The sequence below is a fragment of the Mustela erminea genome, chromosome 2, assembly GCF_009829155.1.
Source record: "Mustela erminea isolate mMusErm1 chromosome 2, mMusErm1.Pri, whole genome shotgun sequence".
Taxonomy (NCBI): Eukaryota; Metazoa; Chordata; class Mammalia; order Carnivora; family Mustelidae; genus Mustela; species Mustela erminea.
In genome coordinates this window covers 150,266,706-150,281,155 of record NC_045615.1, presented here as the reverse complement: position 1 = coordinate 150,281,155, position 14,450 = coordinate 150,266,706, and the positions used below count along the sequence as shown (strand labels likewise).

Here is a 14,450-nt window from a genome sequence, read left to right as displayed (position 1 = left end):
TGACAACTCCTTTAGAGATTCTTTGCTTTTATTTGGTTGTATAGAGATATTTGGCTAATCATCTAGTGAAGTTGCAACAAGACTTAAAGCTGATAAATGAGTAATTTGTGGAAAAAGATTGGTATGAACAAATGAGCATTTAAAAAAAAATTCTGAATGTACATGAATACATTTAAATAATCCGGTATATTTGTAAAACATGCTTTTCTTTTTAACCTGATTAATTACATGATTATCCTTTAAAAATTGATTCTATACTTAAAAAAAATTGCCAGATAGTTATTTTTACTATATTTGAGGCAGTTTTTAATTTTTACAAGAAGTGTGACCAAATTGGCTGCCTATTAGCGTGAACTAAATGAGAAATAATTTGTTGACAAAGTTACGTAAGTCCTATGATTCTGACATAACATTTGTTTACTAGGCAAAAAGTCATTTTTAAATACAAATGAGAAATGAGTCTTCAACTTCTGTTCAAGCGCCATTAACGTTCTGTAGTAGCAAGTGGTGAATTTTTCTTATTAGCAGTTATTCCTGAAACACGTGCTTTTTAATTATTTATTATCACGTAAATACTAAGCATTTCTTGCATCTACTTGTTTGAATTATGTTGTCACAAACGGACATAAAGAAAGGAAACCGTAAAAAGACATTAGATATTCTAGATTGCATTAGTTTATATTGGTATCATTATAGATTAGGAGCAGTTTAAGAATCTCCAAAAAAATTTCATATTTTTTGTGTGCAATATATAGAATGAGCTAGCTAGGTTTCATTTAAACAGATTTGGCTTAAGACTATGCCATTTACTAGCCATCTTTTTTCAGGCATCTACAAATCTTAATTCTAAAAGGCGTTAGTCCTTATTCATTGTCTTTTCCTTTATTCTCATCCATGTCAAAAACATGGTGATTTCTGTAAACATGTAGACGATGTTTGAATATCTCTCAATACACTGAAATGTTCTCTTTCAATGATTTTGGTCTCTGTCCTACCTTGAACTTTCCTTCAAATAGTCATGTTCTAGAATTTGCTCTTACTAAAAGTCGCAACTCTTTCAGAACTTCAACTTCAGGATCCTACTTTCCAAATATTTCTTCCTGTATTTCTATCTTCATCAAATCTTTGACTCCCACTTCTTAGAGGCTACCAATCACAAGATACCCATTTATTCACCCAGATAGTCACGTGTCCATGTTGTGTTATGCTGTAGACTAGGTGCTGATTATACAGCTTTGAGCAACGCACTATTGGAGGAGGGAGATACTGAACAAAATAAAAACATTAAAGGACAACTTTGGTTTTGCAGTAGAGAGTAAGAATAGAAATTTGGGAGGGTAACTCTGAGGCTAGAGTAGTTGTGCAGGTAAGACATGTCTTACACTGACGTGGCAACAAACGAGATAGAGAGGAGTGGCCAGATGTGCAATGTATTGGAGGTAGAATGGATAGTACACATAATGGTGGATTGTGAGGAGACTGAGGACAAGGCTGAGTGAACTGTTGGATCATATACTAGAGTAGGGAAGACTTCATGGGGAAGAGATGTGAAAAAGATGAGAAATGTGGTTTCACACATGTTGAGGGGATATTCCTATGAGAAATATGGAAGTATGAAGTAGCTATATGAATACATGAGAAACCTAGGCTGAAAGTAAAAATTAGAGAAAAATAGATGCTGCGTGAAGCATAAAAGTGGGTGAAATTGACTAGAATGGAATTCTAGCCTGAGTAGAGAAGATATAGGGCCAAGTCCTAGGTGCCTCCAAATTTTAAAGTCAGGAAAAGAGGTAACAGGCATTTATTACTGTAAATTAACAAGTACCCTTATGTAACAGCATAAAATTGAAGGATAAGTAACTTCTGAGCTTCCTGGAAAATTAGCATAAATTGACTTGAGTTTCTTTAGCAAAGTCTAAGAGCAATTGGCTTTACACAAATTATCCTTTATATCTAATTTTGGCAGCATTTTCTGTATTATTTTTACAAACAGAAAACAATAATGAGAAGTAAAATCTAAATCACCACATGGAATTTTTAGCTAATGTTTCATATCACAGAACACTTGCTTCTTAAGCCATTATAAGTTTTCGTTGACCACAGGTAGAATAAAAATCTGAATTTTGTGTTCTATATTTTGAATAATTTTCTTCCATTTTAGTATATTTTTCCCTATAAATATAAACACAAAGCTCCATTGATTGTGTGCTAATATCACAATTTGCTATAAAAGAGTTAAAGTGTTACTCTTAATATTGCTATTTTCTGTGTTTTAGGGTATCTAATTTATTGGCAGAACATAGCCCACTGGGATCTGGGGCCTACAGATCAGTAGGTGAATGGCTAGAAGCAATCAAAATGGGCCGGTATACAGAGATTTTCATGGAAAATGGATACAGTTCAATGGACGCTGTGGCTCAGGTGACCTTGGAGTGAGTAATTTTTCTGATAATTTTTACATAATTGCTGGGGCGAGAAAAATTGTTCAGAATCCAATCTGGATGAGGTCAAGGGAAATCAGTTAACCTTTGTCCATGTGTGACAGCTTTCAAAGAAGCCTCTTCTTTTTTAGCCTGTATTGTTAACAACTGCATGGTTAATGCTACTTGTGGCCAGTATCTTTGCTTCTTTGCTTCAAACAAATAACATTTGAATATTGGAATAATTGGAATAACAGCTCCTTGGCAAAATACTGGCATTTTGTGTTGTGGAAAAGATGTTCTTTTGACAAAGTTTTTATACTGGTACTTATGTTATATGAATGTAATTACAAAACAAACTGTAAGCACAATTGGTGTGGCTAGTCCTACATAATGACAAAACATTTTCTTAAAATTTGGCTATGATGAATATCTGGGTAGCAACAGCTCAAACAAAGCTTCCCAGGCAGGAATCTCATCTAATCTCTAACTGGTGCACCTTAATTCTTGCAATACAAGGATATATTAGATTCTGCCTCTGATTTGTTTTTTGGTAAAATCTCAGTGGAACCAATTGTGCCCTTTTCTGTTTGCACGTTTAAGATAACATTTATCAAACCTTATAAATAAAAATCACTAGAGTTAAATATTAAATTCTTTAAGGCTGTAAGTTGTTTGTATTTTATTATATACTCTGTATGTGTAATTATTTTAGCCTAATATTTGTTATTTGTGAAAATTATCTGTTGTTACGGTGGTTCCATCTAGCTTACATTAACATTAATAATGTTTTAACCTGTGAATATAATAACTTACTTTAAATTACCTATTGATTCAAAGGTTAAAATATTGTAAGGATTAGAACATGGTAGACCATTCTAAAGCACTAAACCACAGTCCTTATTCCATTACTTCATATAATATGAACGTTGAGCAATTGTCTCTCACCATTTCTAGTCTGGCATTCTTTTCTTCATTGAATTCACAGTCCATCCACACAAAAGGTAACAGGGTACCATCATTTGTCACCAGATAATGTCATATTCTCAGCCTTTCTCTTCCTCGTATCTGTAACTATTGGACCTAAACTCACTACTCAGCATGCTCTCTCAATTTGCTGAATTTCATCTTCACCCTCACCTCCAAATTGTATCTATTTGACGACACCTATGCTTTGCCCATAATTTCTTTGAATGCTCAAAGAACTCATTTGTGCTATATTTAAAATAGTAAACAGAAAATTTTGCTGATAATTTAAAGCTATTTTTACATGATTGCTATTTAATTTTTCAGTAAAAATGGTCATTTTAATTTATTAAAGTCATTTGTCATTTTATATTAAAATGATACTGTAGGTATTTCTTCTACCCAATGTCAGATTACTTGTAAATATATAATAAAATTATTTGCATTAAGTGATGTCTCTCTTTTTATTAAAATAGCACATATACATATATATGTATATATTTACATCCACTATTTTTTGCTTCTCCCTTCACAGAATTGTTTTAAACACAAATAATGGTTTTTGCATTAACTATCTCTCTTTTAGTTTATCTCTTTGGGGCCCCAAATATGTTGACCACTTTAACGTTATTTTAGTGTTTCATTTTTTATTGCTTTTAATTATTTTCTCTTGACTTACTAGTTAACTCCTCTCTCCCCAAACTGTCTCCGTTTTGTATGTTTTATTTCATGACTTAATAGCCTTCTATTATCTTCTAATTGGTTCTCTACCCCATTTCTCTTCTCTAGTAGTTTTTGTCTGATCAGTTTTTCTCTACTTGGTTCTGCTTCTTCCCTTTGTCTCTATTGCGTTGGTATCCTGTTGCCTCTTGTTATATTGCCTCCTTTCAGATATTCTGTCTTTTAATTTATTTACCTTAACTGGAATAGTAAAATGAAATTAGGAGACTCGCTAACATCATCCTGCTCAGAGATATTGGTCTCCATGTGTCGGTTGCTTCAGGTTCCTGGGCAGATAATTGCCCATTCCTTTCTAGAAACTGAGGCAGCAAACCTCAAATCCAGTGAAGTTGATTTCTAGCAGCTTTAAATATATGTCCTCATTTATTATTTTTTAACCACATTTTTCCTATTTTATAAGAACATATTTATCAAAACATCATTTAAATAACTCACAGAATAGTGAGTAATCATTTACTTGCTTGGTCAGGAATATAAGAGAAAGGTTGTCTGTGTATTTTGCTTGCCTTTCACCAAAAAAAAAATATTGAAGACACATGGCAAAGTTGCTGGGTTATCAGCAGAGAAAAAGACAAGCTCTTAAATCTTTAGATAATGATTTTTTACACATGGTCTTTACCCAATATCCAAACACTAATTTTATGGAGGCTGCATAATGTTATAATAATATAATAAAGTATTATTGTCAGTGTTATTGCCAAGGCATAATAGAAACTGAGAACCGGAAGTATACGTGTGATAAATGCTTAGAAGGGGAAAAAGTTAAGATCGATTACTATAAGGCAAGAGATCAAACTGCCATATACTTAAACTAAAACATTATGTTAGAATTTATGCCATCAAATTTGTTCTCATCGTGGACTTAGAAAAAAGAATAGAAAATATTACAATTTTTCAGAATGGCATACTTTGATAAAAATTTTCTTCATAAAAGTTTAATTTGGGTTGTGATTTCCTCTTTCTTCCTTCCTTCGTCCCTCCGTCCCTCTCTCCTTCCTTCCTTCCTTTCTTTTTTTCTTTTTTCTTTCTTTTTTTTTTCGCCAGCACACGCATATATGGCTTAATGTGGAAAGGAAATGAGAAACTTAGCAATATTAGAATTAAAATGCATTCAGCAATGGGGTTTTCAACCTTAGGAGTTTCTGTCTGCCATTCTCTGTGCCTAAACCTTGCTATGCTGTGTATAGTACACAGAACAGTTGTTGTGGCAGTAATAGTGCAATCTGTACTTTGGTGTGTAAATGTAGGGGCTTCTGGTTGATGGGGCAATGATAAGCTTGTGGCGAGTTGCAAATTGATTCCAAAGATCTGTATTAAGGACAGTAGTACAGTTGCTTTTTTAACTTGTTGTCAGACCAGTATTGTCAACTTTTGATTATTCAGAAGATGAGCAAAATCCAACGAATTTAAATATTATGCCTATTGTATATAAATTTAAGAGATTTATGCTAGTATCATTTATTAAAATGGTGTCTTAGACTATTAAAATGGAAGTTTTACAAATTTAGGGCTAAAATGTATGCATACTAATTCAAGTAGATTTCTTATCAATAAAGACATCATGCATAATTTACTATATACCTAAAATACACACAGGAGTACTTACTCTCCTCTGCATTCTACATAATTAAGGCAAAGTTTCTAGTCTAGTTCATAGTTTGTAGTTCATAATGAAGCTAAAATTTCTAGTCTAGTTTATAGTCTCACTATGTCTCACTCACTGAAAACCATGACCAGTCATGGTTAATCTTTGCCAAATGTAGATATATTTATCTTGTATAGTAGATATATAAATCATTGTCAGGATTCTTCTAAAGGAACCAAAAATTTCAAACCTACCACTGCATGATCAAATTATGACAAAAAGAGTAAACACTGGGATTTAATGAATACTTATTAATCTCTCTTCTCCCTTCTCCTATCCAGCCAGTATTGGTAGGGTAAATACAGTGATATGGCTAAAAGTTGTGTAAAGCAGAAGGGAGAAGAAGTGAGGGAATGACTTACCCATAAATGAATGAGCTAAATCCTGAATAATCAAGAGTTGCTCCAACCTCAACTAGACACCTCTTGCTACTCTGTTTTTCATTCTGCCATTTAGTATCATAGCATCAGTGTTTTCCATTGTTTAATATTATGGAGTAACATTTAAAAATATGCTGAAATGTAATTACATCAATAACAATTCATTATATTCGCAGCTTTTCTAAAACTGGTTGTGTTTGGTTGACAAAAGCAAAGTTATTTTTATGTAACAATACTCTTCTTATTATGTTTAAATTCATAAGCTTCTGCTGAAATATAGTTCATCATCATTAGAATTGGCTTTGGGTATTATTTAAGATTACACATGGTCTTGATACATTTAGTATAATATTTATAAATGGAACACATTTAAAATTTTACCTAGCTATAAAATTTCCTATATAGAAAAATGAAATGAGTAAAATGGCATATCTTGAAAAAGTTTCTATAAGTAGAGCAGTGACTTCATCATTAAATGTAAAATACTTTAATTTTTATCAAATTTCTCACTTTATTACTGCTAACTTGACAATTTAATATATACTCTAAAGAGCAAAATGGCAATTCTTAGAAATCATGGAAGTAGGAAACAAAACTACTTTAAATACCTTAATGCATTTATTAATATTGAAGTAAATTTATTTAACCTTTTCTAGAAACGTATTTATAATATTATTTTAATTGTCATTTGTCATATAATTAGAACAAATATTAAACAAGATTTCTTAAGAAAGTTCTTTGCTTTTGAGAACAATTTTAACTTGCAAAAATGATCTTATTTCTCCCTGAGCTTTTCACTGAAAATCACATTGCACAGAGGCATAGGTATATTGTATGCATTATAATCATGCTTTTTCTAAATTTCTGCACAGTGATTTGACAGCTTTTGAAATGACAAGTCAGATTTTAAAAACATCAGCACTCCATTAAAGACACACATAATTTATGGCAATATATAAAATGCGATGCTGTGTTTTTATAACTCCATTTCTTCCATGGAAAGAAGGATGGGAAACAGGTCGAATGGAGAGAGAGAGAATTCCTATGGTCTAAGTATCCATGTGCATCTTAGGAGATAATCAGGTTGTAAATTGACCTTAACCTTATATTTAACTTATATTAACTGGGAAAATTTTTCAAAAATTAACTTAAAATCTAGATATATGAAATGTTTTGAAGAAAGAAATATTTTATTTGCCTATAAATACAAGCTCTATAACTATATCTACTAATCAAATACGATTCCTCAAAACAGCTGTTCTTTAACATGATATAGATGTCATAAAAAATTTAAATATCCAAAACACTGAAACAGAGCTTTTCTTGTGATCGGTCAAGATATTTTGATAAAATGAAGTCATATTTATGTATAATATAACAACAAGTTAAGACAGTGGAAATAAAAATAAGTTAAACCAGAGGTTTAATGTCAGTGAGACAACCAAGTGTTCAAATGTGAAGCATGTACAGGCTTGCAGACACCCTCACCCCACCCCCACCCACATGAACACACTTCAAATAGAGATTCTGGTATTGTATATTCAAAACCTATGCTATTTCAGTGAGAAACCTATAATTTCTTTCTCAGGTCTTTCAGAATAAATTTCAGTGATTATTTTCAAAAGTTCATCCTAATAATTGGATTAGTCATATAAATTGTACAATTTAAGTATATATATAACATCAGGACTTTCGAACCTGGATAAAACGTATGTTTAACTTCATTTTGATGACTAATTATTTAAATTCTCTAGCAGAGAATGATTATTTCCGGGTTAAGGCATTTTAGTTCTCTCACTTGACTTAGGTCCAAACTATGCTAGTGGGCACCCATGAATACCCACATCTATACCGTTCTTCTTGATTCATAAGGTGTAAAAACATGAGAATGTCCATTAGCTCGTAACTGAAATTGCCATGTAGATTGGGTTACCATAACCTCAAGGAAGTATGTGTTCCATTTCCACCATTAAATGTCTTCTTTCTTTTAGAGTTTTTGATATTAGATGTTATCACTACGTATTCTCATTTTACAGATGAATAAATGATTGGATGTAATTTGAAGTACTTTGCTCAAAATTGTATCTCCGAGTAATGAGAAATTAAAAGAGTACAGACTTTGGCATCAGGTTCCTGGTATTAGTATTAACCCTGCTGCCCGCTACTCAAGTGATTGAAATTCTCTAAGCCTTCATTTTCTCATCCACGAATGATTAACAAAAATATCTATGTCATGGAGTTATGTATTTTCCTAGCATATGGGAAAAAGACATCTTAATTTTCACCTATTATTTTTATATTAGGGCAATGGTTGTCAAGTGGGGGGAGATTATTCTGTTCACAGGACATATGGCAAACACTTTGTCTTGTCGTTACAAAGAGTCAACAGTGGTGCAATGCTTCGGGTATTTGGTGGATACAGGCCAGGGATGCTGTTAGATATTCTACAACGCACAGAGTAGCCCCTTTAACAAAGATTTATCCAGCCCATAATGCTAACAGGGGCAAAGCTAAGGAACTGATGTAGTAGATAAAAAGAAAAAAAAGAAAAACAATTAGACTCAAGCTTTTCTTATCCCTATGCTAGTCATTATCTATTTTATAGCCTATTTCATAACTAAGAACAGTGATTTTGTTTTGAAGTGATTTATTTACTGTTTTCTTTTCATTTTTGCCAATGATTATCTTCCATGACCATATATATATATATATATATATATATATATATATATATATATATGCGCACATGACCACACACACACACACACACACACACACACATACACATTTTTGTACTCTGGTGTCTTATAGATTTAATACTTTCTAGTGTTCAATATTCACATTCTAAGAAAGAAAGAACTATGTTTCCACCCTAAGTATCAATGTATCAATTGCTTCTTTTTGTAGCTTCTTGCCATTTGCTAAAACTCCCCTAAAAAATCGAGAAAACATAAAAGAAAAAAGAAACCCAAGATATTATTTAATAAGCAATTATTTCCAACATTAATATATGTAGAACATCTGTACCCATTTTTAAAATTTCTATTCTCTGATAATCAAGAGATTTACTTGTTTCCAAAGCTGTCCAATTTGACATATAATGATTCTCATGTCATTGTATCCAATTCTAAAGAATTCTAAGATACTCCGAATGCAAAAATATCCTTTGAGTATAATATATTCAATAAAGTAATTGTCTAAAGAAATCTAATATGGCAAATAGTTTTGTCACTTAAAAATCTTGATTTTTTTTCCCCTGTAATTAATGTTACCACTCGCCAAACGTACCTGAATAATTTTATTTGCCAAATACATACCCTAGGGGTATAGAATTTCTGAATAGTCCATGAAATAATAATTAATAACCATGGGCATTGACTGTGGGTTCCATAATATGCAGTTAGTTTAGAAATATAAACATTTATAATTTCTTTGAATAATAAGCTTGTTTAAAAGAAACAATAACAATGTATCTTGGTTGAAAAGACTTTCTGAGAGTGTGTAATCTTCAGAATGCTCTAAGTGCCAGTAGAGCCTAGATATTATTTGGTAAAGGAAGAAAGCTCTAGTACTTTGGGTTCCAAGTAAAAAGTAAAATATTTGGAAGTAGTATAAGAGCAATGTAATGATTATTATCCCATAAAGATATCTGTTGTATAAAATGATTGTACTGAGTCACTTGAAGAGTTTGGTCTTTAGCTGCTTAACTGTACAATTTTCTAAAGTATATTTTATGCTCCCTTCTTTTATAAAAAAAGAAAAAGTTATTGTTCCTATGGTAGGTCCATATTTTCAAAATTGTTCGATAAAATTGTACCTTTAATTTAAATGTTATTGGTAAGCATGTGCAGATTTATTTTTCCACCACTCTGTGCCAAGAAAATAATGAAGCCCCCAAAAGGGAGAAAATATATATGATAGCTCTCCTTATTACTATAAATTATGTGTTTGGCTGCAAACAGATTTTCAAGGTACAATTTGGGAATCTGCCTTTGAAAATTGGACGCCATATATCTAAATCGGGACTGTAATCTAACTAGTTTGTGCAAAAGGTTTGTGTCTTTGCCGTGTGAAATATTGAGGTGTGCTACTAGTTGAATCAATACATACATCCAATGTGTGCTTTCTTCATGCAGGGATTTGAGACGGCTTGGAGTGACTCTTGTTGGTCACCAGAAGAAGATCATGAACAGCCTTCAAGAAATGAAGGTGCAGCTGGTGAATGGGATGGTGCCCTTGTAACTTCATTTTAATGTCACTTCATCAAGTGAATGATTCTGCACTTTGTAAACAAGCCCTGAGATTTATTTTAACAAAAAAAAAAAAAAAAAGGGAAAAAGGGAAAACTCAGTGATTTCTAAACCTTAGGAGAGCATTTGTTTCAGCCACAGAATTTGTAATCAGTGTTTTGCTAAAATCTCCTTATCTTCCTCAGTGTCTTCATTTTTCACGAAGCAAATATAACCTGCATGGAATAAAAACATGAATTTAAACATTATCTTATGTTGCAACAAGAAAATCCTTTCTGCTACTTCTACAAAATTTTATAAACGAAAAATATAACTATATAGAGCACCTTGACAGACTGAATTAAGGCAGCCCCTTTCAAAACTTCCAAGAATCTACTTGAAAGGAAAAGTTTATAGCCATTCGTGGGCTAACAAAAGCTGCAATTTACTGAAGTTTACTTCAAGTCTTAATCGTCTACATAAGTGTATTGAAGAGCAATATGATTAGGTAATTTCTTAATAGATACCTTCTTTTGTAATTTTAAAATGCTGTTACACAGCGTTAAGTTATAGACTCTAGTGTATAAATATGTTGCTTGGTTAAGGACAAGTACAATACAGGGTGTATATTTATTTTTCTGTGTTATAAAATTTACTTTTAGTTGCTCTTCTAGAAACCATTAGGTAATAAATGTGTATATACTGTATAATTTGCTATATACCCAGGAATCAATTTAAGTTGCAGTTTTGTGTGTGATGCTTGCGTTATCATTCTGCTTGCATTTTTAATAGTTTTAATTTGGGCAACATACAGGAACAAGTGCTCCACAGTGTAATATGAATAGGAGAAGTAAGGAAGCAGTAAAACGAAAATTTAACACAAGCTTGTGTCTCTCTTCCTCTCATATGTCCAAAAGCTACTAAATCTCTTTATTCACTAACAGGAAATGTCTATAAGATTAAATCCCCTTTGGCTTTTTGAAAACACTTTGTGATATCTGTGACAATGCAGTTCTTCTAGCCATTAATCTTGCACCCCTGTAAGAAATTTCACCTTTCTGAGTCCCAGAAAATATCTTGTCAAGCTAAGTTGACACCGAAGGGCACATTTTCAGCAGGATGTAGAAGGATTTAACTGTGCAGGCTTCTGTTAATGTTGTTAAATCCAGGCACATAGCACTAAGCGTTACCCCTAAGTGTTAATCCTTTGTAACCATTTCCCTTGTGGTTCAGCCCTAGAAATTTTGATAGTAAGGCAGCAATGGAATAATGAAATACACACACGCACGCACACACACACACACACACACACACACGTATATATATATATATAATATATCCTTGTTTCAAAACTTAACAAGTTTTATTAATTGATGGCTGTTTATTCATTTGGTAATTTCTTCTTATATTCAGTTTCATCAAATTGAACTTATTTTGATAAACCAGTTCAAAGTATTATTTAGTTGACCTTATTAAGGAATATAAGGTATGTTCTATGTACACTCTATGGACTGTACTTGGCGAAGACAGACTTTTGTGTTATAAATTATATGGTTCATTAGAATTTGAACAAAACTGAGCTTCTTGGTGAAATAACAAAATTTTTATAGTATTAAATTTTATAGAAACCATAGAATGATGTGATTATTCAAGGAGCACTGCATTTGAACAAAATATAGCCTATTTATGATTATCAAGGGCTATTGAGTATATTGGAGTAGTCTGGATTAATGAAATCCATAGAAAATACACCTGCATGATGATATTAATGGTATTCTGTCTCTTCCAAGCACGTGCTTTAGTTGAATGTTAGCACACACAAGAATAAACCTTTAAGGAATAACTTCTTTCTACCTTGCCCACTTTTTACTTAAGCAATAGGGTAACTCTTTGCTAAAGAACATGGCAAAAAAAAAAAAAAAAAGGAAAAAACAAAGGTCTAAACAATTCTCAGATGGTGTATTTAGTTCAGCCCAATTACAGCTATAATTTATTAGATCTACACTGTACCATGGGTCCTAACAAAATACACTTCAAGTATATGTTAATAGATTAGTGAAATTTGCAGAGGAAGTAGAGAAGGTGGATTTAGCATTGTCTTGATAAAATCACAAGTGGGCATCACCATCACAAAAAGATGCCTTTGTTCATTTCAGGAAAAGAAATGAACTAATTCTTTTTATACAAAACAATTGGAGATATATTGCACTTTATTGAATTTTGTAAAAAAAAACAACTGAATTTAAGTGATAAAGTAACAATTGAGAAACTTCAAAGTAGGAATAGACATACTGACTCTTAAGTACAAACTATCATAAATGTTAGGACTAGCCACAATGACTTACACATAACAAAGATATTTTGTGAACTGTCTTCTAACTTTATATGTTCAAAAATGATTGGGAGATCAACACAGAGATCTCTAAGTGATTAGAATTTATTATTCAAGTAGATTTCCTTTTTTTTTTCCACAAAAGAACAAAATAAATTAATATGGATCGATTCCTTTGCAGTCTTAGTATTCCTTATGGAACATAAATTGAGATGAAAGTTAGACACATCAATTTCATCTATATCTCACTTTGGTTGAGAATTTCTAAGGAATGTAATATGATTTTAAAATAAATAAAGAGACTTTCAAATAAGATCTGCTCTCCCCCACATAAAAAAAAAGAGGAAAAAATTCCTTTCTAAAATACTTATTCACCACTGGATATGTCACCAATTGGGAAGTGCCAATCTCATCTATAAATGTGAGAAGTGGAACCACGAGAAGAGGCGGCTCTTGTGAAATGCAGTGAGGCAGTAACCCAGGGCGAGGTTTGACAAATCTTGATTGTGTGATTTCTTATCCTTTTGGTTCATTTTGTCACCTGCCAGACAACCAAAAATAAAACATAGACTCAATAATTTTAGCACATAAGATAGATTTGTCAAATAATACATAATGTTATTGTAACTATCAAGTAGCAATACCTTTAAAGCATGAGTCGTTCTCAATGTTGAACTTGGAAAATAGGTACAAGCAGGCAGTTTTTTTCAAGTTACTGATACCTGTTGAAGTCACTCAATTTCTACTTCTATCAATCATAATTTGCTTCCTAATCTTCCCATTTGCTCACATGTTCTTCTTGGCCATTGAAATATTTGAATTGTATGTAAAAATGTGAAGAATTTGTTTTTCCCGTGTTAAAAAAAACGTGTGCATGGTCTCTTATTTCTTCTCTTTTAATCACCAAGTCAGTGTTCTAAAGTTGTAGGATTACTGTAAAAATTATATTCCAATACTCTATCTAAACGTAAATGTGGCCAGCATTATTAGTTTCTGCATTGCCAAAACAATACAGGGCATCCTCTGCTGAGCTTGTGAAGAGTTTTAACCAGTGTGCAATGGTGAGGAGATAGTTTCGCATCTTAAGTTTAAAATGAGAAACTAGTATCTGTTGAACACTTAATGTGTTTGCATGTCTGCTATTTACTCTTTATGTGAAAGTCAAAGTTTTTTTTTTTTTAACACCATTCTTTCTCCCATTTAATGTGGGCTTGCAGAAGCACAAGTAGAAAAATTTACCTGTGGAAGACATTTTTGTTTGTAATGGTGTGTTGGATGGCAAATTTGTGTCAGATGTTAGAAATTTACTAGATGTACGATGTTGTATAGTAGAATAAGATCTTTTTCTCATTTTTTTCTTTCTAAAAATAAGAAGACAATATGCTAAATATGATATAGTAAGCTGTCTTTGCTTATGTCCTGCCAGATGTTTAAACTAAATAAATAAAAAGTAGGTACAATATGATGATGATGAATAAACAATCAAAATTCTAGTTTTATTTGAAATTAATAACTAGAATATGTCATCAACTCTGTAGCACAGCTGGTTACATTGAATATTTTTCTCTATTATGCTGTTAATTATATAGTAATGTATCAAAGGAGAAATAGATAAGAACTTTCTTTTCATGTTGGTTTATAAAAAACATCTTTTTACATATAAATGATTGAATGTTCTTATTCAGAATGACCACAAAATTATTGCTTAGGAGAAGACACAATTCTTTAAAAAGAAAG

General features: G+C 32.0%; 1 protein-coding gene across 7 annotated transcripts in view; it reads left to right on the top strand.

Annotated features, from left to right (window-relative positions):
- The window catches only part of EPHA5 (EPH receptor A5), a 348,209-nt gene extending 335,595 nt beyond the window's left edge, over positions 1-12,614 (top strand). For 6 of the 7 annotated variants that reach the window (XM_032334443.1, XM_032334445.1, XM_032334444.1 and 3 more), the window contains 2 exons: positions 2,277-2,432; positions 10,289-12,614. In XM_032334443.1, the coding sequence (XP_032190334.1) occupies positions 2,277-2,432; positions 10,289-10,394 (262 nt within the window). In that variant the 3' untranslated portion in view covers positions 10,395-12,614. Of the gene's footprint in view, positions 1-2,276; positions 3,836-10,288 lie in introns of those variants that run through there. The other variant, XM_032334447.1, reaches the window with a different exon arrangement.
- Positions 12,615-14,450: the final 1,836 nt, after the last annotated feature.